The 27,713-nt window shown below is 39.0% G+C and overlaps 6 protein-coding genes across 8 annotated transcripts in view; 3 read left to right on the top strand and 3 right to left on the bottom strand.

Moving 5' to 3' along the window:
* The window catches only part of LOC140761513 (internal alternative NAD(P)H-ubiquinone oxidoreductase A2, mitochondrial-like), a 39,645-nt gene extending 15,773 nt beyond the window's left edge, over positions 1-23,872 (bottom strand). Inside the window, exons 1-8 of one of the 2 annotated variants that reach the window (XM_073098871.1) lie at positions 23,206-23,872; positions 22,776-22,992; positions 22,153-22,313; positions 21,927-21,992; positions 21,496-21,659; positions 21,180-21,294; positions 20,538-20,717; positions 20,265-20,462 (exon numbers count right to left, since the gene is read on the bottom strand). In XM_073098871.1, coding sequence (XP_072954972.1) covers positions 20,310-20,462; positions 20,538-20,717; positions 21,180-21,294; positions 21,496-21,659; positions 21,927-21,992; positions 22,153-22,313; positions 22,776-22,992; positions 23,206-23,652 — 1,503 coding nt within the window. In that variant the 5' untranslated portion in view covers positions 23,653-23,872 and the 3' untranslated portion in view covers positions 20,265-20,309. Of the gene's footprint in view, positions 1-20,046; positions 20,463-20,537; positions 20,718-21,179; positions 21,295-21,495; positions 21,660-21,926; positions 21,993-22,152; positions 22,314-22,775; positions 22,993-23,205 lie in introns of those variants that run through there. The other variant, XM_073098870.1, reaches the window with a different exon arrangement.
* LOC140761387 (xylan O-acetyltransferase 1-like) lies at positions 878-4,358 on the bottom strand. The gene is made up of 5 exons (XM_073098690.1): positions 3,408-4,358; positions 3,159-3,330; positions 2,867-3,066; positions 2,617-2,772; positions 878-1,440 (listed from the first exon to the last, which is right to left on the bottom strand). The coding sequence occupies exons 1-5, from the start codon at positions 3,959-3,961 to the stop codon at positions 1,080-1,082; spliced, it is 1,443 nt and encodes a 480-aa protein (XP_072954791.1). The 5' UTR covers positions 3,962-4,358; the 3' UTR covers positions 878-1,079.
* Positions 9,639-12,032, top strand: LOC140761056 (monothiol glutaredoxin-S12, chloroplastic). Its single transcript, XM_073098235.1, has 2 exons — positions 9,639-10,051; positions 11,360-12,032. The coding sequence occupies exons 1-2, from the start codon at positions 9,650-9,652 to the stop codon at positions 11,864-11,866; spliced, it is 909 nt and encodes a 302-aa protein (XP_072954336.1). The 5' UTR covers positions 9,639-9,649; the 3' UTR covers positions 11,867-12,032.
* LOC140761074 (uncharacterized) lies at positions 13,333-15,271 on the top strand. The gene is made up of 2 exons (XM_073098256.1): positions 13,333-14,192; positions 14,804-15,271. The coding sequence occupies exons 1-2, from the start codon at positions 13,368-13,370 to the stop codon at positions 15,101-15,103; spliced, it is 1,125 nt and encodes a 374-aa protein (XP_072954357.1). The 5' UTR covers positions 13,333-13,367; the 3' UTR covers positions 15,104-15,271.
* Positions 15,678-19,905, top strand: LOC140761514 (uncharacterized). Of its 2 annotated transcripts, none has more exons than XM_073098872.1 (8): positions 15,678-15,869; positions 15,986-16,111; positions 16,339-16,370; positions 17,180-17,221; positions 18,009-18,092; positions 19,299-19,387; positions 19,542-19,592; positions 19,668-19,905. In XM_073098872.1, exons 2-8 carry the CDS (start codon positions 16,038-16,040, stop codon positions 19,695-19,697), a joined length of 402 nt encoding a protein of 133 aa, XP_072954973.1. In that variant the 5' UTR covers positions 15,678-15,869; positions 15,986-16,037; the 3' UTR covers positions 19,698-19,905. The 2 variants fall into 2 exon arrangements, with proteins under 2 accessions (XP_072954973.1, XP_072954974.1); XM_073098873.1 differs by having other exon boundaries at positions 15,680-15,869; positions 18,012-18,092.
* Positions 23,873-24,469: 597 nt separating the features above from the next.
* LOC140761691 (selT-like protein) lies at positions 24,470-27,713 on the bottom strand. Its single transcript, XM_073099121.1, has 4 exons — positions 27,445-27,713; positions 27,285-27,355; positions 25,656-25,971; positions 24,470-24,818 (listed from the first exon to the last, which is right to left on the bottom strand). Exons 1-4 carry the CDS (start codon positions 27,616-27,618, stop codon positions 24,702-24,704), a joined length of 678 nt encoding a protein of 225 aa, XP_072955222.1. The 5' UTR covers positions 27,619-27,713; the 3' UTR covers positions 24,470-24,701.

Genomic DNA, 27,713 nt, shown 5'->3' with positions numbered 1-27,713 from the left:
AGCTGAATACATTGCAGCTGTGGCTTGTGCTTGTCAAGCTATTTGGATGAGAAGAGTTCTGAAGGAACTAGGTTATGCATTGGAAGAAAGCACCACTATCCTGTGTGACAACACCTCAACAATAAAATTGTCTAAGAATCCAGTGTTTCATGGTAGATGTAAGCACATTGATGTGCGGTTCCATTTCTTGCGAGATTTGGTTAATAACGGCGTGATCAAGTTGGAGCATTGTGGAACACAAGATCAAATAGCTGACATTTTTACGAAGCCATTGAAACTTGTCACATTCCAGAAGCTTCGCACACAACTTGGAGTCTGTTCAGCATCAAGTAAACTAATCAGTGATACACAGATTAGCTTAAGGGAGGGATTGAAGGAGCTGGGTCCTTAATTCTAGGGGATTTATTAAGTTTGTTGTTTACTTAGTCATGCATCTCAGTTTGTTCAAATAAATCCCTGATATCCAGGAAGTAGTTCGCAACTGTTTTTTTAATTCAAATGCACATATCGTGTGCTGTTGTTTAGGCTAAACATTAGGAATTGTATGGCTATTTAATGCCAAACTAATTTTAATAATAAACAATTTTTTTTCATTCTGAGATTCTACAGCAACTGGGCCACGAAGGCTACCAAGAGATGGGCCGGAAAGGTGGGCTGAGTTCCGGGGCAGGAGGAGAAGGAGCAAGCGAAGTGGACGTTGATGATGAGTCCAAGTAGTAGTAGTAGTAGAACTTCTCGTTGTTGTAGTAGTACTGGTAGCAGTAGTAATGCTTTATGTGTAGTTATGAAAACAAATAAGAGATCTGTATCTTAGTTGCTATTTGCTAGCTAGCATGATATGCTCAAAACTTTTCTCTCCCCAAAAAAATGATGGAAATTTAAAGAGAACACAGTAAAACAGTGATTGCACCTTTCATCAATATACAGTTAAATCCAACGTGTTACAACTTGCCCAGTTCACTGGTCTCTCCAATTGACCAAAAAAGAAGAAAGAAAGAAAGAAAGAAAGAAGAAAAAATTATAATTGACCTAAATGCACGGAAAAAGATAAGAAAATGAAAGAAAAGAATGAAGTGTAGTTAGGGGCGTGCAGGCCTAGATAGGATTCTGGTATAAAGAATAAGATTCCAAGTATCGGGCAAGCCCGGGAGGCACCAGTGGATGCAATCGGCGTACGTCAATGGGTCGGCCTGCTGCTCCGGCGTCAGCACCTTCCCCTGCCGGATGGTGTGCACCGACGTGTGCGCGTCCTTCCGGTACTCCGACATCGTCGTTATGTCCACGTAGGTCACCGGCACCCGCGTGGTCGACTGCGATGCCGCCGCCGCCAAGTCGAACATCTGCCGGTCGGTTCCGAGGTAGAGAGGTCCGGGGAAATTGAGCACTGGGAGTGTCTCCTTTGCGCACTTGATTCCATCTGGGTTGCCCCACACCTTGGGGCTGTTCTCATGGAATTTTCAAACAAACATTCGTGTTAATATATAATTGAAATTTAAATTAAAATTACGTGCTGGAAAATAAGAAGCTTATTCTATTTTTTGGTTGTTCAAATGATAGAGAAGGAAGCAAAGCAACTCAAATTCGTTAAGAGTTGTTACTTCTCAGGGAGATTTATAGAACAACAATGCCCTCTACTTTGCTTTTATTACAATCAACACCTTATAATATTGTTATTTATCAGTTAATTCCCATTTTAATTTTGTTTTATCTTCTTTAAATTCATCAGAGAATATTTTTTTTATGGGGGGCTAAAAATGCAGTCAGAAATGTGAGTGAGCATATTATTACATATGGATATTCTCCATCAAATTAATTAATTTAACTCATGTATATGTATGTAATAATCGTTCATTAAATGTATTGCCGCAAAACACAAAAGTCAAATGATATATATATATATATTGCCTTAGGTGTTTAGTCAAATGGGCATGGGCGTAAACGAAATATATAAATACGATAATTAATTACAGTGATATTTTTAAGAATAAATAAATTAATAATACTATATTAGTCTAGATCTAATCGGTTACTTACTTATTAATGATTATACTAATAAATTTCTGTCCGAAATTTATTAGTAATGGAAGCCTATCCATAAATAAAGCGCCTCAAGACGAAAGATGCACGTGGTCCCACGTGGCACGATATCATTTATACGATCTAGAATTTGCATCCATGTGACAATGTGAGTTACTAGTCAACAAAGGAATAAACAATTTGAGCTACACGCTAATCGACCGAGACGACAATTAATTGCATAACGTTACGCAGACGATAACGCCAAACTTATAATAGAGATGCCCAATCGAGTTTTACTACTTTTCTATGCTATGCCACATAAAGCTCTGTTAAATTAGCTAACCTAATTTTGTATTTTAGCCCAACCCCCAAAGTTATGATGTGCAAGTTTCAATACAAATTAACCCCACGTGAATGATGGATGTGGGACTTCCAAGGTGTAGCTACAAAATTTAACAAATCACAATTCAGCCTTCAAACCTGTTGGTTTCTTTGTGTGCATTTTGAAAGGGATTTGCACCAATGACTTGTTCCACAAGTTTAGTACCCCCAAGGAAGCCAGTTAATATGAGCTATGGAAGTTTTATATGGACGTACCTAATATGAAGAGGAGAAATGCTCATGAAGAAGACGGAAGTCTTTGCGGGATTAACGTTCTCATTCAACCAATTCGACCACGTCTTGAGAACCCTCCCATAAGCCTCGGCCCTCACGACCTCGTCGTGCTCGGACCAATCCTTCGCCGTTGGCCTCCTACAAAATTAACCACCATTGTGGACTAATTAATACACTAAATCTGAAAGCTAATCACAGTTAAATTAGGCTGAGATGGAGCACGTGCGCTCACATGACTTTCATGGTGAGTGTATTCATCCACCATATGTACGTATTGAACACCAAGTAATCTACATCCTTCCAGTGGACAGCATGCCCCATGATCGACTCCGCCTTTATGATCCGATGCAAGATGCTATGTATCTTCGGGTCGTCCGAGTTCGATTCCACCAGGAACGGCGCCCAGTAGAACTCCACCGTAGCGTTGTACTCCTTTTTTTTTGTTGTATTTATTCACAAATTTTATCAATAACTAATACGGGGGAAAAGGGGAATATCGTGAAATTATCCGGGTTATTCCTCACCTCTGCGTGGAATATCGTGAGGGATCCCTGCCAGCTCTTCCTCGTCTTCCCCGGAGATAGCGCGGACTGGACGAGGCAGACCATCGACTCCCACTGGTTGCGATTGAGCGAGTCGCCGACGAACATGAACCGCTTGCCTCGTAGCCTCTCTAGGAATAGCCTTGCATCGAACCTTTGGATAGCGAAGAATAAGTCAAGGCACATATGAGAATAAATTGAGAATAAGTATCTGGGCGATAGATGCTTTACTTGGGTAGGGAGCAATCATTGGGCTGCCACCGCCACTTCTGGTACATGTCGTCTCGCCGGCCGTTCCGCATGCAGGTGACCTGAGACGTGAGGAAGCCGCACTCGTCCTCGCGGTAGAACGGGTAGCTCGCGTTGTCGAAGACCCACTTTCCGGCCGAGAGGTCGCACGTCTCCGGCACGTCTAGCACCGCCATGTTCCGGCGATCGGTCTCGACTAGCACCGGGTCCAGTTGTTGCGCCGCGGGCAGCTTCTTCTTCCTCTTCTTCTTGGCGGGCTTCCTCTTCTCGGCCAGGGCCTGCTTGTGATTAATCTTGGGCTTATCACTCGAGAGATCATGCGGTACGATGTGGGTTGGCGACCTTGTACCGGAGAAGGAGTAGGTTGCGAGGGATTTGATGTCCTCGCTGTACATAACGAGGGCGAAGAGGAAGATAAAGATGACGACTATGAAGATGGGGAGCTTCTCGCCCTTGCGGAGGTACGACGACGTGGCATGCTTTATCGTGAACGGCTCCGACCGCCCGAGGGGTGATTTCCGGCGAGGAGGGTGCATGTCGACCACCTTAGAGAATTTGATCACCAGAGAGAGAGAGAGAGAGAGAGAGAGAGAGAGAGAGAGAGAGAGAGAGAAAGAGAGATAGAGGATGGGTTGAGGTGTGGGGGTGGGGATATAGGAGAGAGAGGTAGGGGGCTTGGGGGGGGTGTCCTACAGCTTAGTTAGAGGAGGGGTTGCATCTATCCATTGGTTTGGTTTGGTGAGGAGAAGAGAAATCTTGAGGAGTTCTCAATTGGTGGGGTTGAAGGAATGAATTGGTCTTTTCTTCCCCTCTTCTTTTTTTTTCTCGTTGTTTTGTTCTCAGAGCAGTCTCGAAGAAGGAAGCTACATGGGTGGATCCATACAAGTGGAGAAAATGGAGCATTAGAAGGACAACCACAGCAGGGGATCTTCTGCACAGCCGACTGGACTAATTTTAAAAACCTTTGGGTTTGGGGGGGTGTATCGCAATTGAAAAATGGCGATAAATTAATATTCCCTGCTTCGATACCATTGGGTCACTGAGGCTTTTTCCCCCTGTTGGTATTGTAATTTAATTATATTTAATTTTTTATTCAATATCAAAATAAATATTTTTTTTTTGTTGCAGTGGAGTGTACACAATTACACATATATTAAAATATACAATTACAAATAAAATAATTAGACGTAGTTAAATTGCAAAAGCCCCCCTCTTTCTTCTATAAGCATTTATCTGTTATTGGCTTTCATATGAATATCTATTGCTGTAGCTTTTCTATGGATCTACAGTTGTCTCGACGACTCAGTTGGATATTAGCCTTTTTGAGTTTGATATTGCTATCTAGGCTATGCCCTTTGTATTTCTTTCAAGTCTTAACTTGAACTTGTTACAATATATTACTTTGTTGTGATGTTTACTATTCCTAAGTTATGGCCGATCTGTATCTTCTTTCTTCTTCTTTTGTGTATCAAGACTTGGAAACATTAGAAAAAGAGAGAGACTGCCCAGTACCGAATAAAGTTATTATTTGAACCTTTTGCCTTACCATCATCATTCCTTGAATCTTCTACAGAAAAGTTAAAAGGCACAACTCTGCCCAGAGTTGTAGTTGTACTTGTTCTTTAATAACAGGGCAATAATTGAGACATAGTCTTCGACTCTTGTCCCAAATGGTCGAGTTATTAACTCAACCTGAATCATGTCTGGAAAATAGAATAGTTAAGAGTTAATTATAACAGTACGGGTTTGCATGATTGAGGCTTTTATTTAGTGAATAATTTAATAAACGTAGAGGTACGGAGTATTTTATGACATTAACTTATTGTCACGATAACATTTAAGACGACAAAGAAGTTGCTGGAAGAAAGAGAGAAAAAACAAAATTTTAGATGCAGATCTTGCAATATTACATAGAGAATTTATTCGCCTTAATTTGCATTTGTAGTACCACCGTGAGCTATTGCTTACCTTCCAAACAGAGCTTTGAAAAAAAACCTTAATAAATAGTATGCCAACTTGCTGAGAGATTTTCGATCATCAGACTTTGATATCATATTAATTTATCGACCGTTCTAAAAGCTTAAACTATTTCTATTTATAATATTTATATTTTAACACTTTTGCTCGTGTAATTTCTTTTAAGCTTGTCTTATATTTCACATGACTTCCAGATCCTGCTCCTTTTTCTCGTTGCTGTTGCTGCTGCTGCTGCTTCTATGTTATTGCCTCATCTAGGGACTTCTTATTTTTATTGGGAAATATTCTCTGGATCCCTGTGGAAATTCACAGGACTCATAGTAAATTCTTGGTCAGATCGTAGACCATAGACTAAGTCGTGATCAAATTTGGGATTGACAAATAATCTCCATCTCTCTCTGTCTCTCTATCTATTAAATTAAACTGATGAGCTACTTAGATGCACCATCTAACTACTAAGTGTTAGTCGTTTGAAAGATTCTACAACTACTACAGGATTAATTAAACTCTGTCAGAATAAAACAATCCAATCGTCATACTTAAAAAAGTACAATAAGTTCTGTGAGATCTCTCCTCAAATATACAATGGATATCTGGAATCTGATTCAATCTAAAGATTAAACCTCAAATTTTTTTGAGTGTTGGCAGAGAAAGGTTCAACAACTATTACCAATACCAATAAAGTGACCAGATTGAGACAATATCTAAAGAAGCTTTCAGTTAAACGATGGGCTATCAGTACTGTCTTTAAAAATTAGGAAAATTTGCAGTAACACCCTACGTTTTTTTAATATTTATAAATTACACAGTATATTTTCTAGAGTCATTAACTAGATTACTAAAATATCCCTATCTAATCTATGTCTTACTTGTGTTTCATGGTTTTCAGGTTTTATAATTAATGTAGAATAGTGGAGGAGAAAAGAGAGGGTTGTTGTGAGCGTCCTAAATTTTTCTTTTAAATTTTTTATCTTATCTCTAAGTCTTCGAGGAAGAAGATAATAACATAAGAAATTTTGGTATGGAACGTATTAATTTCGACATAATATTTATATTTTCTGTTATGTAATTGTTTAGTAATAATTAAGATGTGCTTTAGAAAAATAAAAAAAAAAAACCTTCTCAAATTTTAGTCTTTTCTTATGCTGACTTTAGTTCGATAGCATTGGATTGTTTTGCAACCATGCTCATCTTCTTACCATTTTGCCACCTCCTTTCGTCACTCTTGTGCTTCTTCTTGTTACTCCACCACCATCTTCTCAACCAAGCTAGAGACATCGTTTCCTATGCTACAACTAGCCACCTCTTTATCTGTGTGAATGCACGTTGTTCTCATACCTCTTGGTTGGGAGGGATCTTTTGGGTGATGGAGCGCTATTGTTACTCTCTCTCTCTCGTATCGATATCCTTTGCGCTATCATCACCATTCATATCTAGTCAGTTATCAATTGCAGTTCATGTTGCCAGTGCCTTGATCAGTCCCAGACATAATATATTTTTGTAAAATTTTAGATTTGTTTTTTTTTTTTATGTTTTGATCTTGCTGGACGGTTATGATTTTATGTTTATATTTATTTTCCTATATTAGTTGGGGAGCTCTTACTGTTTCTTCCTTCGGTGATTTTTAAGGTCGTGTCATAGATTGCTGATTTGATGAAATTAGCAAGTTGGCTCAAGATTATCCACTACTTTATATTTCATGTGTGTCCTCGGACTTAATATTTTATATTATTCATAATATTGTAATATTATCTCTCGCTCATTTTCTGTAAGAAAAAAAAAGAAATCATAAATTATAAATAGATGAAAATACAATGTGGTTGGAATGTAAATTTCTATAAAAAAAAAAGTTGACTCCTTGTGCAAGAATCCAATCCAAACTCCAGAGTGTACCGAATGGACCAATCTAATGCCCAATCATCCATCCTATGGGCAGTCTATATCCTCATGCTTGACTTTGACCCACTTGCATACCACCACACATCTATTCCAACTGCTACTACCACTGCAACAAATCCATAGCCTAACAACCCCTTGCAATTTTGGTCCACCTACTACTGTTTAATTATTATATCTTTTCAAGTTTGGAGTTCTCTTTTGCAAGCATTAAATTTTGGATCCTTTCCTTCCAAGCTCGGAAAGAATTTAACTGCACCAGCTCCACCCACTACCAGTCGTTTGTTGGGAGATCAAGGAGAGGAAGTGGAAGGTCAAATTTTATTTTAGAGAAGTAAAGCATAAGGAGAAGTCTTAGAGACGTCTTTATTTTGAAGTACTTGATACTGACTGCTTACCAATGATATTATCCAAAAATAAAGAAAATAAAATAGGGACAAAATTGTTGAATAAGTAAATGTCGAGGCATCAACATCAGTCAACGTCATTTAAATTCTCAATTTTTTTCAAAAAAATAATATTAAAATTCCTTTTTTTTTCTTTTCTTAAAAGAATTATTAAAAATAACATATGACCTAATAAACATATTATTTTGAGACATTAAAAATAAAATCTATGTCTCCAATATAGTATGATGTGAATTATCCCACCACTAATTATTGATAATTTCTCTAATTCGTTTTTGCCAAAAAGTGAACTTTAATTGACTTTACGGATGGATCCAATCTCGAGGCAAATCAGATGGCTGCGCTGTTACAGGGGAGACCAGAACTAAGGAAACTCAATTCTTCAACATTTTAAAGCCTATCTCTAAAACACTAATTTTTAATTCTAAAATCACCTCTCATGCGATATACACTATTATTTTAAATTTTACTTATATTTTTGTGCACTAATTATTTAATTTAATATATACATATATATTTTAAAAATAAAAAGTATTATCGCTGAAAAGGTTTCTGCGAGACCTTCAAACAAATCTAATATTAAATTATTTTAGAGTTCAATTTTTAAAATTTTAAATTAAATATTAGAAATTTTAATTATCTAAAATTATCCTCCTAATATAAACACCACACATTTAAATAATCTTGGAACTATTTAACATTGCTCTTACTTTTTGAAATATAAATACATTATTATAATATTTATTAATTAATTAAAAATTAAAAATAGATCTGGCTGAGTTAGAATGCATAGAGCTCTAATAAGGCATATTCTATTTGGAGTCTTTTGGGTTCTAGAGCTCTCCAAAGGAGATGCTCTTAGAAAAAAATTAACATTGCATTAATTTGGATTTTAAACGGTCCCGATAAGGTTGTCATATTTGTTTGTGGCATGGCACTAAGGGGTTCTGTTTCCTAACTTTATGTTAATATAGCATATTTCCCCATGAATATTTTTGTAGGGTTTTAGGATAAGTATATATAATTTTTAGTGGTGGATATTTTGAATGCACTACACTACACATGAGTGCGTGACAAAGCTTGGGGGTGAATTTCTCCAAAAAGAATTCAAATGATATAGAATTCAAAAGGTACATTTTTTAAAGAATAATTTAAAATATGAATTGTGAAATAAAGCAAGAGACATTGAAATTAAAAGAAAATAAAGCTGCATACAAGTTGCTATACTTTTTCAAAAGAACTGCTACACTTAAGAACAGCAAGAAGATTCTCTCTAGATGTTGATGGAAACGGAAAAGTATAAGTTCCACTGAATCTTTTCTTTTTCCCTGTGCCATGTTCACCTCCCTCAGCCTTTCTGGATGATATTTATATGCAAATTGGGATCGCCATTGATGGGAGCAATAATTCGGTTATGATAAGAGAGAAGGGAAAATGATTAGGGACTAGGGAAATGAAAAGCAAGGTAGATGGTTATTATGTAATAATCCAATAGTTAAATCGTATAGAATGATAGGATTTTTAATTTAATTAAATCCACTCGAAGTAAATGAGCTTGATTTCTACACTGGACGATCTTATGCAGGTCAGTCTGAGTGACTGTCATATGTACGGTAACGTACTAATCCAAGCGCATTCAATTGCTCCGATTGAATGCGACGGATGTAATATGAGCCGTTGAATGTGTGCATATGACGACCGCCCCAAGAGGCCCAGACACACCCATATGAGGTTGGCCTGGACGGAATTAAATAGGGAAAGGGTCCTACAAACACAGGTGAAGATGGGCCTCGAAGACTAACTCTGGCCCAACTCGGATCCGACTTCCACTTGAATCGGATCCTATTTTCGGACTTTACCTTACATCCGACCCGTACCCTATCCTCTAACGAATAAGAATGGCGAGAAGAGAAACTCAATGCAAGACCCACGGAAGAAGAGACGATGGCCGCATCCGCCCAACTCTCTCGACTCCAACTCCTCTCACCTCTCCCTCGCTTCCCTTTTTCTTCCTCCTCTTCTCCCACGTATTTCATCTCTCCCTTCCCTTCCTCTCTATTCTGCCGCTCTCTAACCCTTCGCGCTGTCTCCCCCGCGAAGCAGCGCAGCCGCAGAGGCCATTCCTTCGCCGTCGCCGCCGCCGCCCTAGGAAAGTTCGCCGATGCTGAGATCGTCCCGGTTCCCCAGGGGACCGAAGAGTTGGAAGCTGCGTTTCCCTCCGCTCCCGGCGTTTATGGGGTCTACGACAAGGACGGGGAGCTTCAGTTCATTGGTGTGTCGCGAAACATCGCGGGAAGCATCGCTACGCATATCAAATTGGTCCCGGATCTATGCTGTTCGGTAAAGGTGATTCCTATTCTGTTTTTAAGTGCATAATTTCCAGTAATTGGTGGATTTCTAGCAATTGGAAAATGTTTTGATTACTTCTGAGACCGGTTTTTGTCAAAAATGTTTAATATTTTATTGTGCGAGAGTATGGAGTTATCAAAAGTTATATTTAGTGTGATCTGCTAATTAACCTTTGCGCGGAGTATGTGGATTATGGAGTACTGTTTGGGACATCTACATACTTAAGAGTGGTTCACCATGCTTGTGGATTGTTGCATTTCAAATCAATCAAGTAATGGCAGATTTAGTTCGCAAATCAAGCCTAATCTTGACTACTTAGTTTCGCAACTCGAGTCCTCTTTCAACAGTAATTGGCATCTAATCCTGGGTCTTTTGAAAGTTTAAATTTTATTTTTCTAATAATTTGAGTACAATCATAGCATTACCCTACAATTTGTTTTGTAAATCTTTTTTCTATGGTTATCTTGGTTCCCGTTGCAGTTAATGAATCATCTTAGTGGTCAGCCTTTGCTTGTTCCTGCATTGCCCCAAGTTTTAACCTCTCATAAGTGTATAATCGCCCTGGATTGTAATCTCTGATAAATGCTCACCAGAAGCAAGCAGCTCAATCAAGGTCCTTGATTATAAGGTAGGTTTGGTATTGGTAACTTGAAACCCACCATATAAAAAGTTAAGGTCTAGTTTTGCCACTTGGACCTGGCTGGTCTAGGGTTGACTTCTTGTCTCATATAGTTGAGAATCTCAATGTGTACACTTACAGCAATTTTGGACGCTCGTCTCAATGACTATATGTTTCAGTAAAGTTGAGAAACTGCGGTTGTAGGAGGGACTTGAGCCCATTTTTAGCCAGTCAGCCCAAATTCTCTAGATGATATGATAGTAAGAAGACATTCCGTCTGAGGAAGGATTCAAACTGTGGCTTCAGAACAAGTTTCTTATTGTGAAATCAAATTGTGAAAGTTTAGTGGCCGGGAGTTATCCCAAACCTTACAGATTGATATCTTGCAGATTGACCCAAATTTGAAACATTTTTGTATTTCTGGATCTTTTTGTGATTTTCACAATGGATTTTGAAGTCCTTAGAATTTAGTAGTGTTAATTAATGTCATAGGATCATCATAAGTAAATAAGGAGCCCATTTATGATTGAGAAAGACTGTTTTGTGGTAATCTGAATAGGCGTAGAGTCTTACTGATACTTCCTACATTGTCTAAAATCCCTTCTATGTCTCTCCTTGTGTAGATCGGTGCATAATAAATTATGCGACACTGAAACTATTTTCCATCCTGTACCTTATCTATGTAGGTGGGTCTGCTAGATGACCCAGCAGCAGATCGTGCAGTTTTAACCAATGCTTGGAAAACATGGATGGAAGAACACATAACAGCTTGTGGCAAGATCCCACCAGGGAATGAAACTGGAAATAACACCTGGGTTCGCCGCACACAACAGAAGCCAAACTTGCGGTTGACACCTGGTCGCCATGTTCAGCTCACAGTCCCATTGGAGGAGCTTATTGATCGGCTGGTGAAGGAGAACAAGGTAGTTGCATTCATCAAAGGATCAAGGAGTGCCCCACAATGTGGCTTCTCGCAGAGGGTTGTGGGTATCTTGGAGGCCCATGGTGTGGATTTCGAATGCGTGGATGTATTGGACGAGGAGTATAACTATGGATTGAGGGAGACACTAAAAAGTTACAGCAACTGGCCGACATTTCCACAGGTTTTCGTTGGAGGGGATCTTGTGGGTGGATGTGATATAATCACCTCCATGGCAGAGAAAGGAGAGCTTGCTGCTCTTTTTCAGAAATAATTCTTCCAAGCATAAGACTAGATCATTTTATTCCCTTTGTGACAGTCTTTCGAGAAGCTTGGTCATGAAATTGTAGAGTTGGTGTATGTTCTTTACTATTTATCCACAGTAGTACATTAGTTCATTCGATAAAAATGTACAATTTATTATCTCACTTCTTGGTTCCTCTTCTCTATTGCAAACTAGAACTGAAGTGATCAGCTATTCTGCTTCACCATGTAGACTACCAAGATCGTTAGAACAAGTAGACTGTGATCTTCTAAAGGCTGCTGCTGTTTCTACCTTTATCTCTCATGCAATCTTGTCAAACTGTTCACTTCATGCATCTCATGTGGTCGAATATAACTTGGGAAATCCAAAGGCTTATTTCGTATTACAACCATTGCCATTTGTCCCCCCCCCCCCCCCCCCCAAAAAAAAAAAATTAATAAGTTGGACGTTAAAAAGATTACGGAATTAAGGACAGGAAATCTTCAGCGGCATGCGGGTGTCTCTTTATCACTTCGGAATAATCCTTTTGTGTTAAATAATGACCCGTACGTACTCTGGACCTCTTACTCTTGTCTGCTCCTTCAATAATGAAATAGAACCAATCCTTGTTTCCAGCTGCACATCCCTCAAAACAAAGCTGGTTATCAGGGATGAGTCCCCCCCCTCCCTTAACTGACGACATCTTCCTTTCTCTGAACTTGTTTCATGTCAATAGTACCACACTTCATTGAGATGGTGGAACAGGTCAGGACTCGGGCAGAGTGGTGGGGGCCCCCTGCTTGATTTAAGGCATGAGAAAGCCATCAAGATATTAAAGAAGAGGATGATGCTCTTAATAAACTTATTTATATTCAGATATGATTAGAATAATTAACTCCACGCCTCGACAGCCGTCAGATTAATCCGAATGTCAATCGTAGACCAATTCACAGCCGATGGATTTTACGTACTAAATAAAAATTCTACGTAAATCATGAGACTGAGATGCACACGTTTCCCTGGACATTGTCCGGCAAATGTTTATAAGTCAGTGTCGTGCCGGATTAATACATCCTAATTCCTAACGCACAAAAACCGCCAAATTCGGAACTCAACTTAGTACTTTTGATCATTCCAAGTAATTAATGAAGTATTATGAGGATTAGAAACTCGCTTAAACGGCTTTTTCTCTTATTCACCATATGAATACGATGTTTATAGGGTTTGACCAGCACAAATTCCCCAAGGTTTTCAATATTTCTCCAATAAATAACTCGCAATTTGCAGTCCAGATGTCCATTCCAATGGGATTTGGATGCGTAGCACTTTCCAAGACTAAAGAAAATGCATGTGAAGTCTTTTATGTAGCTATAAGTCTATGAACTTATCAAGTACGACATTTTAGACTCAAGAACATTATAAATAATATACAAAAGCCCAACCATTATATCGGGTCGGATTGTCTTAAAACCCGACCCGTCTCCTAAAATCGTGTTAAAATCCCAAACATAGCTCTCCTCCCTCTCTCTCCATGATGGCCTCTTTCTCGCTCACCACCGACCTCCACCACCACGACCACGGCGGCGGAGGCGCCGCCACCTCATCCTCCTTGACAACCCCATCTCCTCCTCCTCCAACCCCATCTAACCACTCCTTCCCCAGCAACCCCGACGACCTCTCCCGCTTCCTCCACCAACTCCTCATCTCTCCCCCGCCGCTCCTCCTCTCTCGCCCCCCTCGATCCCACCCGCCTCCGCAGCCACCTCTCATCTCCCTCCTCGACGCCAACCTCGACCTCCTCCTCTCGGCCGCCTCATCTCTCGGTTTCTTCCACCTCTCCGACCACGGAATCCCTTCCCATCTCCATGACTCCGCCCTCAGAGAATCCCAAACCCTAATATCCTCCTCACCACGCGATGTGTCCGCCCTCGGCTTCGGCCACCTTGACGACGACGAAGAAGAAGAACCCGACGGTCGCGATCCGATCATCGTGCTCGACGCCGACGACGACAGTGCTGGTGATCTACGTCTACTGGAGTACGCGAGGCGGTTGAAGAAGGTTGGGCTGGAACTGTTGGGGTTGCTCTTCGGGGAAAATCCATTTGGGGAGGGGAAGAGGAAGGCGAAGTGTTTGATGTGGGTCTCTTCGAGGGCGACGGCGCCGCCGTCTTATTCTGGTGGTGGGATAGGGGAGGAGGGTAAGGTGAGGATAGGGAAGGGTTATCCGTACGTGATAGGTTTACAGTACGAGGGGAAGGGAAGGGAGCCGAGTTGGGTGATGGGTGACTCGGGGGAGTGGATCGCTGTGCCTCCGCAAGATGACTCGCTTCTCGTCACACTCGGAGACATCGCTCAGGTGAGTTGCACTTTTGAGTGCTAACTCAGTGTTCTCATGGATGGGCCTTAAAATATTATATCTTTACTAATTTGGGAGCAAGAACTAAAAAACATACAACATTAGTGGCAATGCCAAGAAGCTATTAACATTATTACTGTCTGGATTGGTTGTATGACTTAGTCGCTAAATATTATATATGAATAATTAGGCAGAAATTTTTAGATTGCATATAGTTTTAGAAGTTGTATACCTACTTAATTGACCAACAGCTAAAGAGGATGGCCGTCTTTGCAGATTTACTTGGATGTTGATACTAGTAACAGAGTTCGAGTTCTGTGTGATTTGAGAATAGGACGATGTTTCTCCCCTGCACTGCACTTGTTATCCAAATGCTGTTACCATTTTTAGTGGAATACTTTCTAATATTATCTATTCGACTAGCTTCCATTGCTGAAACTTACTCTCGAATCAAACAACCCCTTAGATTTTGGGCTGTCAAGCCGAGTGCAGAATAGAGCAGGCTGGTCTGCTTCTCTCTTTAGTAATGTATCTATATCTAGCTACAAATTGTTTGGTTAGTTCATCAAATTCTATAATGCTCATTGTTTTTGTAAATCTGCACGCTGAAGGTCTGGAGCAATGGAAATTTCAAGAAGGTGAGAGGCAGAGCTCAACCCTCTCCATTGCCTTCAGGGGATTGCAATACGTCTGGCTGCATATCTCTATCGATGCTCATAACTCTGCCTTTGGATAGCGTCATCTCTTCACTGGTGCCATCGATGGTGGAGGACAGCAAACACCAAAGCACCGATCGTGCCGATAATGGTGGAGCGAAATTTCGTCCATTTTCACTGGAGGAATATGCTTGGAGGGTTTTCCATGAACGCCTGCTGCCTCTTAAGGATCCTCTTGCCAGATATCAGATTTGACATTGTCATCATCCTTTGCATTTGTTATTGTAATCCCTGTTGAACTCTTATTAGTTGAATCCTGTAAGCATTTCATCCTTGGTTTGCTATGAGTTTGAGTGCTAGTAAACTATCTTCATGCAAGGTGATTTGCTTGTCAAATACAAGTTGGGTGGTGTTTATGCTGTACTAAGCTGCCTGAGGAGCTGTAAATGAGATGTTACATTGTGATTTAAAGCATCTTAGTAGTAAAATTTGAACTCTTTTAGATTGTATGTGTTAGTAGTCTCTCGTTGTGTTATTAGTAGTATCATTTATTGAAGAACCAAAAATTTGTGGTTCTCTTTTAAAGATAACTTAAGGAATTAGTGTGTGTAATTCTCATAGTTTCGGGATCCTCTTCTTAACTAGTTTAGGCATTAATTTAGAGGTTGCGGGTGTAAATTATAAAAATGCTATTACTCATGTTCTAGGGTGATAAGACTTGAGAGAAAACTCTAGGGTGTAAATTATAAAACCCCAAAAATTTAAACCATAGATGATAGACCCAGTCCCAAATGATGTAAAGACTGTCCTATAAAGAAATACTATCTTCTACAGGGTGTTCTCTGCAAATAGGCATCCTTTTACAGGATTACCACCGACAAAGCTACGAGATTCTCCCCTCCGCCCCCTTCTTCCCTTCGTCCTCACAACCGCCATCGCAGAACCCTTTACTGCAAACCCTACGACTCCGCCGTTCCCGCTTCCTTCTAAACGGGGCTGTGATCTAACTGATTGATTCCAGGTGAACTTATTTAAATCCTTCTGTATTCGTCTACTCCTGTATCATGCTTCTCTTCTGCCCCCCCGGTTTCCTAATGGATGATATGATTTGGGTTATATGCATCTCTCTCTCGCCAGAGTTGGAAGTGAAGCTATATAGAGATAATTCTGAAGGTTCTTTGGAGGATCGATGGGTTCTAAGGCATGTGGTGTCTGCAAGGAGGTGCAATCCAAGTATAAATGTCCCTCATGTCGTGCTCCGTAGTAAGCAAAACCCTTTTCTTGATCCCTCTCATGTAAACTTTCTGCACGAATTCAGAGGTTTTGTTTCCAATCAATATGCTTAAAATATTTGAATAATATGGAATTACTAGTTCGTGTACTCAGTCACTTTGCTTTGATATATCATTACATTCTTATCTTTTCTTTTGGTGGGCAAACTTCTTAGAGTACATACTGACTCGATGATTACTGTTTGTTCCTCCATGCAGTTGCTCAGTGGCATGCTTTAAGAAGCACAAAGGTGTTATCTTTGAGTACATGCTAACTTCCTTTTTCTTATAATTTTATTGGTACTCTTTGTTAACTAGTTATGTGAAATTTTCTGATCCAATGAGAGATTCAAATGTGGCTCTTCGCCATTATTTTCATAGATTTTTATGATGATGATGAATTGTAGTTGTGTAGTGATTAGTGAAACATAAAGCAGGATTTACGTGGAAAACACGATTTATCCTTTTTATCTATACACGTAACACGTTTGTTGGTTGGCATAATTTGAAATGGGTAGGAACTTGATTGTGAGCAGAGAAGAAAACTCTAGGAGCGAACTACTTTATTGAATAGTTTGTGTGGTCTAACTCGGAAAAAATGTTCATATGCATAATGCAGAAGATATGACTAGGGAGCAACTTAAAGTTTTAAAAGAATCTTTGTAAAGAGAAATACAGAGTACCATAAACATAGACAAAGATGTTATCATCGGGTTAAGCGTCAACGAGGACAGCTAGGTTTACAGGTTCTCCCTTCCTCTCTTCATGCAATCAAATATATTGGTCGGTCTGTTTTCATTTCTATTTCTCTCTCATCACTAATATGAAGCTATAATTCTCTCATACTAACCACTAGTATCATGATACACTTCTCCGTCTCAGCATTATTATAGGTTTGTACCATCATGGGTAATTGTTAATTGATAGAGCCAATACTGTTTCCTTGAATAGTTGAAATTCCATATTTCTTATCATTGCCAATGTAGCATATACTTCTATATGGTTCTTTTTTGTTGATTTGTGTCATGAGTAAACTTTTCTTTTCAATTAATTGGTGCAGAAATCCTTTGTCAGAAGTCATTGACTCCTCTGGAAGAACAGAGTAAGTCTTTCCTCCAATTTGCTTGAGGACCCAATCTACTTTCTCGATTCAGTAGTGAAGTTCTTTTGGTGTAGGAAGCTGCTACATCCAAAATATAATTAATATCTCCTCAGCTCCCATGTCGTGCAACCAGACAAAGAAAAATAGGAAAGGGGTGTTTCTCTGTATGTTTATCTGTGAATGTTAATTAAAAAAATCCAGACTTTCCTCCTGTTAATCTTAAGGTTCTGGGTTTTGGCATTTTAGAACATGATTTATTACTAATTTCTTTTTTCACCTCCTGGCAAAAAGTTTGCTCAATCAACTGATGAACAAAAGCAAAAGCTTTTCAAGAAATCATGCATTGCCAGGAAGAATTAAGTATTCTTATTCCAGATTAGATAGTATCCATATGTTAATCATCACTCATTATGCTTGTTCCAATGCTATATTGAAAGACATGAATTCATTATTTTGGTAAAGAAAGGCACTGGCTTCTGGACCCTAAATGTAGCAAATGTTCCACTATCTGGTGTTTTCTATGCCAACTTCACCAAAGGAAATTACATTGGATTGAATCGCATGCACAGTTTGTTCTATATTTTCTTTAAGAGACCCTCTCATGCGTCATGGACATGAGCTCTTTTGGCAGGAGGAAGAGGGAGATAATTTAGTCTGTTATTTATTGTTGCATGCTCTCATTCTGATGTTAATTTATACCATGAAATATGTAACTAGACCCTATATCTACTTCAAATTAGGTCCTAAGAGCCACATATTGTTAAATAGACATTTTTCCTATCATTAGCAGCAGCCACTGTGCGCCCTGCAAGGTCTCTTGAAGTCGAGGAACCAAGCTGGCTTGTGAATGAAGAGCAATTACAATCTCTAGGTATGGTTTGCCTGATCATGCATGTATTACATGTTATGATGCTCTGTTAGAATATTTTTTTTCATATCAGATTGAATTGTCAAGTCTTTTATTTCCCTTTTGTTCTAAAACCCAATTAGTTGACCGAAGATTATAAAACTATATTCTTCTTCATTTGTTGTTTGAGGGACATAAAATCCACGGTATTGGGTATTTTCATAAGATGTTGCAAAATTTATTAAATCTTTGAACATTTTAACTGCAAATACTTGAAGAGTTACTTCTTTATTGTCAATGATTCAATCCAATGGACAATTGGCACTTAACTGCAAATACTTGTCTTGGTGAAGAAATACTTTCTTTCTTGTTGATGCTTCAAATTCAATAGACAATTGACAGTGCCCACTTATCTGAATATGCTCTTATCACTCGCTGGTCACAGTGCTGACTATATGTGGGCATGCTTTTCACCTTGCTCATCAAATATTTTAAGGAAATTGGTAATAGACAGGAAACAATTGAGCCCCCCTTGTTAAAGGCCTTATGTGCAATCAACCTGATTAGTGTTATTGTTAGATATTTAGAATTTTAGATAATGATCTTAAATCACTTCGTCTACTAGTCTCTGCTTACCTCTCTTCTTAGCTGTCTAAAAAAACTAGGATATCTTCTTGAAGCTCACTCTGGAAACTGCAAAGAGAATACTGTTCTTACAGTCCCTCAAACATTCTGGTTGATGACTTGAATAGCCATATTTAATTTGTGATGAGTTCTTAATAGATTTTGATGTTTGGTTTATGATAGAAATTGTCATAATATCTTCTGTCATTAGTTACTTTCATCTTTCGAGAATATACTCTTTGTCAAGTAATCAGCAACAGCTTCTGGATTGCCTAAAGTGCTCTTGATATCTACCACATATTAATAGCAAAAGGTTTGTAGAGCACGACACTGATGTAGTTGCTACTTTGCTATTCATCTATCACATGACTGGAACTAAACGTGCGCATATGATATACGAAGACAAAATGTGCGCCGATTTAATCATGTAAAGGTTTCATTGCATTATATTCCTTCTCAGTTTCTATGCTGTCATTGTCTGTTATCAATCAGCTGTTCTGTTTTCTGATCGACAGATATTAGCATTGTGATCTATCTAACTTTCTGTCTCTTAATATATCCACATATTTGGTTTATCTCACATTAAGCTTTTACTCACAAACACAGCTGTGTCGGCCGATATTCGAGACGCTCTGAAGGATGAAGAACTACGGAAACTTATAATCAGAATTGACAGTGCCGAAGAGCCGGACAAGGTAATGATTCACTGTAACATGATTATCAAAGAAATAGTCAAAGCCCAAAATTTCGGTGCTACCATTTTTTCATTCAGATATACTCAGTTGCACTTGCTTAGATTAAAATCCGAAGAAAATTCAATGCTTAAACCACCGCTTTATTTGTTTGCAGGAATTGGATAAAGCCATCCAAGGACAAATTTTTCATGAATTCACTGACAAGGTGCGTCCCATCTACGTTTGCTTCGTAGGCTAATGAGATTGGACAGTAATAACCATACATCCGGCATATGTGCAGATTCTGGCCATTGTTAGTCCAAAAGAGTGAGCTTACTGCAAGAGCTCACACATCGCTGATATTATCCAGTTTAGGGCTGAGATTAACCGCAACAGTGGCTGTGTCTTGGAAAGAAATTAATTTACACAGGAATCAATATCCCTAACAGTTGTTTCTTACCTCTTAATTAGTGTCTGCAATTTGTAATCAAATGTGATTATTTTAATTAGGTATTAATCAAGCTCGTGGTATTCTCTTATTTTCCGGGAATTCAGGTAGGTAAGTTTCCATTACCACAGCTGTGGGCATAACTCTCTCGCTCGAGTAATAATATAATTATCCAGAAAAGTAATTGCCGATGACAATTTACTTTCAGTGTACGTGCTTTTCGGTTTATTCACAAAGGGTGGTTGTGGAAACTACTACTATTATCCAAAAATATCCAATTTAATAAGCCTTTGTTCCAGTATACAAGAACCAACAGCCAAGTAATAAACAGAGAAAATGCCAGATTTATTCGCTAAACACTGGAATCTGGTTATTACTGCCATGTAATCGAAGTCCAAAAAGAAAATGAACACTAACTTTATATGGAAGGGTAGATTTCTGAAGAAAAAAAAAAAGAGGAACTCTATATGGAAGGGAAATACCTTTCCAAAAGCCTTAGATGCGGCTTATGTCACGACCAAACACAAATGTAGTAAGCCAGTTGATCGCAACGTAAAATCTATTCCTCCAACTAATAACACGAGTTAAGTATGCCGATCGCCAGATGAACCAGCTGACAAATCCTGCAAGAGACAACCCTTTTGCCTCCTGATCAAAGAGAAGCAGCATTAGTTTCATCACCAAATTTGACGACATAATAGACATGGTGCGAAGATAACTAACCTTGCTCTGTCTTAAATCCACTAGTGCTTTGTATCTTCCAACTGTTGCCATGCTTCCCAGATGCTTATATACGAAGGGATCTCCAAGTTCCACATTAGCTGTAGAGTTTGCACGGCCTCCACCAGCTTTACCAATCCGGTTCAATAGTTTGGCCAGATACTTTCCTTGCCGTTCTGCAACCTGTTTTTAACACTTTAAAATTTTAAATTACTATTTGAAATGAAAACTTGATTCAACTTGCAAAAGGTAAAGACAACTAGAAATATAGGTCAATGGTCCATATGATGTCCACTAAATAAGCGTAAGCTAGGTTGCAAGCGCCTGCCCATTCTACGACCAGCAAGATCAATAACTCAAATTGTCAATTACCAATCATAGATTTAGTCATAAACCCCTCTTGCATGATTTGTCATTTAGCTAGATTTAGTCCTAAAGCTCTCCCATCTCTCTGTTGGTTTCTAATCCAGATGGGAGTTCAAAAGGATCTCCTTCTACCACAGATGCAAGAGGCTTTAGATTTGCAAAAAATTTTAGCGACTTCATGGAGTTATAAATCCTTCAAACATGCATCTAGACTTATGATTTGCATCTCTTCTTACAAGAAATATGATTTTGGAAAAGCAAAATATTGCACCAGATTACCTGAGCTAAAGCTGGAAGGGTTGGTTTGCCTGTGCTTTCAATAAATCCACTACAATCACCAATAGCAAACACGTCCGGAGAAGAAGGAACACGTAACCACTCATCGACACCAATCCTGTAAAGAATGCAAATCTTCTTACTTTTCCTTGACATATAAGTTGCATCAGTATGAACACTATAGGAGTTCTAATGTATAAGTTGCATCTGAAGTTTAGATAAATGCAACTTTATATTTCAGGAGCAAATGTTGAATAAAATCAATATTGTAAAAACAACAAAGAATAGATATTAAGCTGCTTAAAGTGACAAATAATACCTTCCACCTGGTGACTTTGAAAATGGCAAAGAGAGAACCAATGGGGAAGGGCCAACACCAGTAGACCATACAAGAAGCCCATATGGAACCTCTTCTCCATTATTCAGAATTAGTTTTTCAGATTGTACATCTTTCACTATTCCATTGACAAGGCGAACACCTGACTGGGATATCAAAAAAATTAGATTCTTCACTGTCTGTTCTCTCCTTCCACAGATGTATAAGTGATGGAAACAGAACATAGAAAGAACGACTCGTATTAGAAAGTCCAAAATGTGAAATATGCTAATGTCATGTAGTTCCCAAAATAGTTAAAAAAAAACTATATGGCAAGAGATTTTAAAATGAGTTACATGATGAACCCAAACGGATAATAAAATAAATAATATTGCCACAAAAGAGTTTGTCTCCATTGACTTGGATTTACTCACCTTAGTAAGTTGATTTATAGCATACTGTCTGAGGCGAACGTCAAATGATGACAATATTTCACTTGCCTAAGATGAGAAAGGGAAAAACAACTGTCAAAACTCAATCTTAGATCAAACTCTTTTACATAATTACAGCAAGCAACTTGATATGAATACTTAAATAAAAGTTTCAGTGAAAAAACCGGTCAATATTTTAAAGATCGACGAAGAGCTACTGTAGGCAAACCTCAATTAGGGTTACACGGATATAATCTTTAACATGGGAGTAACGCTCATGAACATCTCTGATAATAAAATCACTGAGTTCGCCACTGAATTCCACACCTGTTGGACCACCTCCAACAACAACACAGTGCAAGAGTCTTTTCTTTTCTTCCTCTGGTATACCTGTAGTATAATTCAGCAAGTTATATCTAAGGCTCTAAGCCTTAATAGAGGGGATCAAAGACATTTGCAACAGGTACAATGAACCTTCTTAATTTTTAGTAGTCAAATCTTAAAATATACGATGTTATGTCAAATGGTCCTCCTCTAGGATCTGCATAATATTATCAAAAACTGCCGTGCAATATGATAAACAAGAAGAAACACGCCGTTAGATCGTTAATGCATTCTACAGTTATTCTGCGCCAAGGAAATTAATACTGAGTGATAAAATAGTAACTGTTTTTGCAAATCTTCCTTCTTGCTAAATAACATTGATTATCTGAGTGATATCGATGATTATCCGATAAATCACTAGCAGTCTAGCAGAACAATTTGACAACATAACTTTTTGCAAAGCTTCCTTTTTTATACAAGTGAAAAGGGGAAAAAGAAAACATAAATCGAGCTATTGAGATAACATACCTGGCACATCAGATAGCATTAGATTGAGGAGGAGCTTGCGACGAATTTCTTGGGCATGGTGGACTTCACGAAGAAAGATTGCATGATCCTTCACACCATGTATTCCAAAAGTCGAGGCCTCTGCTCCGGATGCAACGACCAACTTGTCATATGAGACCTTAAATTTCCACGGCTCCAAACTATCTTTAACACCATCCGTAACAGTTTCACACTCCACCTTATTATTTTTTTTCAAAAAAAGAAGAAGAAAGAAACGTTATAATTTACCATAACAAAACACGGATTGAGCATCCTTTACATCCTATCATGATTCATGAAAATAAGAAGCTTAGGGGTCTTAAATTTCCCCGGAAATCCCACTTTCCCCTCGCTTCCCCATTTCGTTGAACACTTCGGAAGCCGTAAGCAAGTAAGCAACATCCCAACTCACCGTGTGCGCCTCGGGATCCACGCCGGTGCACTTGGCGAGGAAGAAGTAGGACCCTGGCGCGGTCGAGATCGCGGGCTGGATCCTCCCGATGGGCTCGGCGACGGACCGGAACTCGAGCGTTCCCACGCACGTCGAGGCCAGCAGCGGCGTGAACACCATGTGGTTGCGCGGCGAGACGCACACGACGTCGTAGAGCCGGGTGTCGATCTCTTTCATGAGCCGGCACCCCGCCCACCCCGTCCCCAGCACCACGACCCTCGGCTTCTCCGTGGATCTCGTGGGTCCCAGCCCCGAGAGGCCCGCCGCCGCCACGCCTGATCCGACTGCCTCGGCGGCTCCAGTATCGGAGACGAAGGCGGCGGACAGAGGGAAGATGGGGGAGAATTGTTTCCTGGGATTGGAGCGGGAGAGCGGGGAGAGGCGAGAGAGAGATCGGAAGAAAGCCATGATAAAATGGAGTTGAGATCGAAGAGAGTGTGGAAGAGAGGAGAACGGAGAGAGAGAGAGGAGCGACGGTTGTAGTTACTGCTGTTAGATCGGACGGTAGGAATTCGTGTTTGAATCGGAGGGAGGCGGTGGAGATGACAGGTGGCGCGGTGACTAGAGGTAAAGGCGGCCTCAGAGGAGACGATCGGAGGACTTTTCTTTGTACTTTGTTCTGGAAAACTTTATAACCCCTGAGGTCATCTGCGTGGAGTTTTTTCTGTTAAGCATGACGAGTTAAAAAGCTTTTGGATTTAGAGATAATTACAGTTATGACCCTGAACTATTCCTCGTTTAACTATGTGAAAAATATCTCATAATTAATTTCAGATGCTTTAAAACCGTTTTTATCTTTATTTTGAAAGGAAGAGAAAATTAAAATTACAAATAAAATGATTATTTAATATTTTCTTGTCTGCGCCATTAAGGGTGGGGGTCTAAATGTATTTAGCACTTGGATTAATTCATAAACTAATATGATCAGAGTCAGTCTATTGAACCATGAGTTGAAGACCTTGTAGTTGGTTTACCTATTAATTTAAGTATATGACCGCAAATTATACATAGTAGACAGTAAGATAATCAAGCAAATGACTACTAATATTGATGCAAGCGGTAGACAATTGACTGTTCCTTTAAATTGCTGCCTCTGTACAAGAAATTCACCTAGAGAATCAGAAACTCCTAACATGAAATAGAAAGAAGATATGCTCCGATCGATAGCAAACTAATAGAAAATTAGCGGCGTTCATAGCAACAAGATTGATAATAAAATAGCAGATAACAGCGATCACCGCAAATGATCAAATTGACTAACAAAATAAGCTGATTCTTTACATGTATAAGTCTGGATAATTAGCAAGTTGATGGTTAACGAAGAAATAATAAATCAAAAGTTGCAGCTTCTCCTGTCCCTAAGTAGATGGTTTTAACACACGTGAGATGACAGCAGCAAATTGTGATAACCAGACCCCCATGAAGTTTCTTGCATATTGAAAAATCTCTCCAATTACCTATGCCCAAACTTTTCCAAGATTTTTCCCAAATTGACTTTCTGGTAATTTGTTGCCAATCAGTTCTCTCAGCTCAAATTCACTGGGGAACCTCTGCTCCTCCAATTTTGAGAAAACCTAGAAAGTGGAAAGGAATTTATAGTGAGCAACCAAGAGCCATGTGCAGACATCACAAAAAATGAGAAAATAAACATGCTTACATAAACTTAACCACAATATCTTTCACAGAATCTTGCAAAACCAATCAATAAGGACAAGGCATTAGTCTATATAATAGGTTGAGCAACTTTATAATTTCCTTAGTCTTCATCATTTAACTTTAGGCAATCATATTTCACCTGATATGGAAAAGAAGAAACAAACACAGAGAATATGGAAATTCCAAAACCCTCATGAAATAAATGGCTATGGGCAGATTGAATTCTTCACCACAATAATTAGGCAATTACAGCAAGTTGTTACAAAGCTGCCGGCATTCGGCAAGGTATAAGGAGAAAAAAAAAATCAAATTTTCAAATACACGGCAATCAAATGGAAATCATACAATGATATGACATTACAGCATGGAAATGGAAGCATTGATAGTTGTAACACATAGCTATCATAAACAAAAATGACTTGCACAACATCTGTTACGCAGACAAATGGAAAACATACAATGATATGACGTTGCTGCATGGAAATGGAAGCATTGCTAATTGTAACCACAGCCGGCATAAAACAAAATAGACTTACAAAAAGATTATTAACTCATGTGAAAACTATATGAAATAGGGTTCTTAAAAAAGCTGTATCTACTTGGTTTTTTTAAATTTATGCCTGCCTTTCTATGTATGCATTCAAAACATTATGAGTTATGACAAAAAGACTATCTTGTACTACAAAGGTCAGTATAACACACAAAAAAATGGATGCATCAGAAAACAAAGGTTTTGTGTCTCAGAACAACCCTACCAAGTCGCCATTGCAGTAAACTTCAAATGCACCAGAACTCTGTAGAAAAGATTGCACAAAATTTCCAAGAAGCCAAGTTGTGGCCATAGCTCCAAATCTATTGGCACGCAAAGTGAAATACAATGGAGGTGGTGTCATTCCCAGCCTGGGGAAAATCTGGTCACCTGCCATTACAATTCCAATAGCTCCTACTTGAACAATGGGTACCACTTTGCTGAGTAGGCGTTTTGGAAGGGTTGGAGGATAATTTTCCAGGACTACATGGAGCCCAGGAAAAGAGGTTTCCAACATTTTCTTCATGGTCATCGCAGTTCCCCTACCAAAATAAATATCTCAACGTTATTCATGACTTCATGTTTGATGATCTTCTCAAACAGAAATTCCACAGAACATAACAAAGTGAAGAATTTGCCATGATAACTACGGATTCCATAGCAGTTATATAAAACTCAACACAGAAGTATAGTTTCTTGAAGGAGAGAACAATTTACAAAGAATGACCCACTCTTCTTTTAATTATTTTTCCAGTGCACTAAAATAGGCATGAAATTTAGATCCTTGGTGGAATAACAAAATGAATGTTGGAACCATTTGCTGGTGTTTCAATATCTCAGGTTAAATAAATATAATTTTATTCCGCAAAAAGGAAATAAAATAGGATAGACAAAAAGAACAAAAGGATCAAACTATTGCTTGGCAAGACGAGGTTCTTTTCCACTATTTAGCGTTATCATGAGCTATGTCCTCGAAAAATTAAAATTCATAAGGAAGCAAGGATGTATCATGGGTGCCTTTTATTCCTGACTAATCTATACCTGAGTGAAGTAATTGGAATTCCTGTAACAGTACTCATAGTAAGCTCATTCTCTGGTCACCCAAAATAAGAATAAGATGTTACAGAAATGTTGGCCTATATTTCCTTTCTAGACCTAATAAGTTATAGAACTTGCCCGATGATTAAAAGTCTAAGCTTTTTTTTAATTCATTAAAAAGAGCTGAAATCAGCTAGTTAAATTGGTGGCCAGAATAGCCTTAAGAAACATCAATGGCAAGAAGATTACAAAACTCCTAGGAAATATCAGCAAAACCTCCCAGCCAAAAATATCTTCGGACCCTTTTACCAAACCATCCAGTCAACTGCTCTATTTTTCTCCCTATAAATGTGTTTTTTTATCTCTCATATGCAGTTAGCAGTCTGTTTAATCTTTAACGCTGAATTCCTAACAGGTTCAAGTTATTGAGACGATGCTCTCAAGTTACATGTCAAATTATGGTTACATAGCCTATACGCAGCTATCTCTTCTTGTAACAGCCTTTGGGCATGAAGAACCGCAAGTTATTAAGATGTGGAATTAAAGACATCAACCCAAAAAAAATAAAACTTTAAGAGCTCACATAAAGAAATAAAATTTAAACAAAAAAATGGATTCATTTCAAGCAATCAGAAATCAATCATTCCCAGTAATAAACTAGTAGTGCAGCAAGAACAGAACTAGATCAACCGTACGGATTCATATTTGCACGCGAATATAGATAATAGTATACTTTTAAGTTTTTCATATCTTTCTTCGGAATCCAAATAATTCAAATAAGATTAGAGAGAAACCCAAGAATAGGAAGAGGTCTCACCTGTAAGAGCAAGAAGCGCAGAACTTTAGCTCGACCGTAGTCCCATAACCCACACCTCCAATAAGCGGATTCTGCACAGATCCACAAAAGAACGATCCAAATCCCAGGAATAAGGAGAGGATAGAGAAAGAGAAGAAATCAATGGAAGAAGGTAAAGTACCTGAGCGACGGAGACATCTGGAGTTTGGAGGAGAGATGAAGCTGGTGGATGGTGGTGGTGGTGGTGAATGTGTGGCTTAGGAGGAGGAGGTGGTGGTGGGGTGAAGAGGTTGACGAGATCGGAGCAGAAGAGGAAGACGGGAAAGCCAAGGAGGAGAAGCTGCACCCGATCCATCGATTAGGGTTTGGGAATGCGTAGTTGGGAGAAGGGGAAGAGGAGTCGTCGTAAGGAAGAGGAGAGAACTTTGGTGGTGGATGGGAGAAAGTAAC

Source organism: Typha angustifolia, chromosome 6, assembly GCF_048772165.1.
Source record: "Typha angustifolia cultivar Huaian chromosome 6, ASM4877216v1, whole genome shotgun sequence".
NCBI lineage: Eukaryota > Viridiplantae > Streptophyta > Magnoliopsida > Poales > Typhaceae > Typha > Typha angustifolia.
This window is presented reverse-complemented; position numbering and strand designations above follow the sequence as displayed.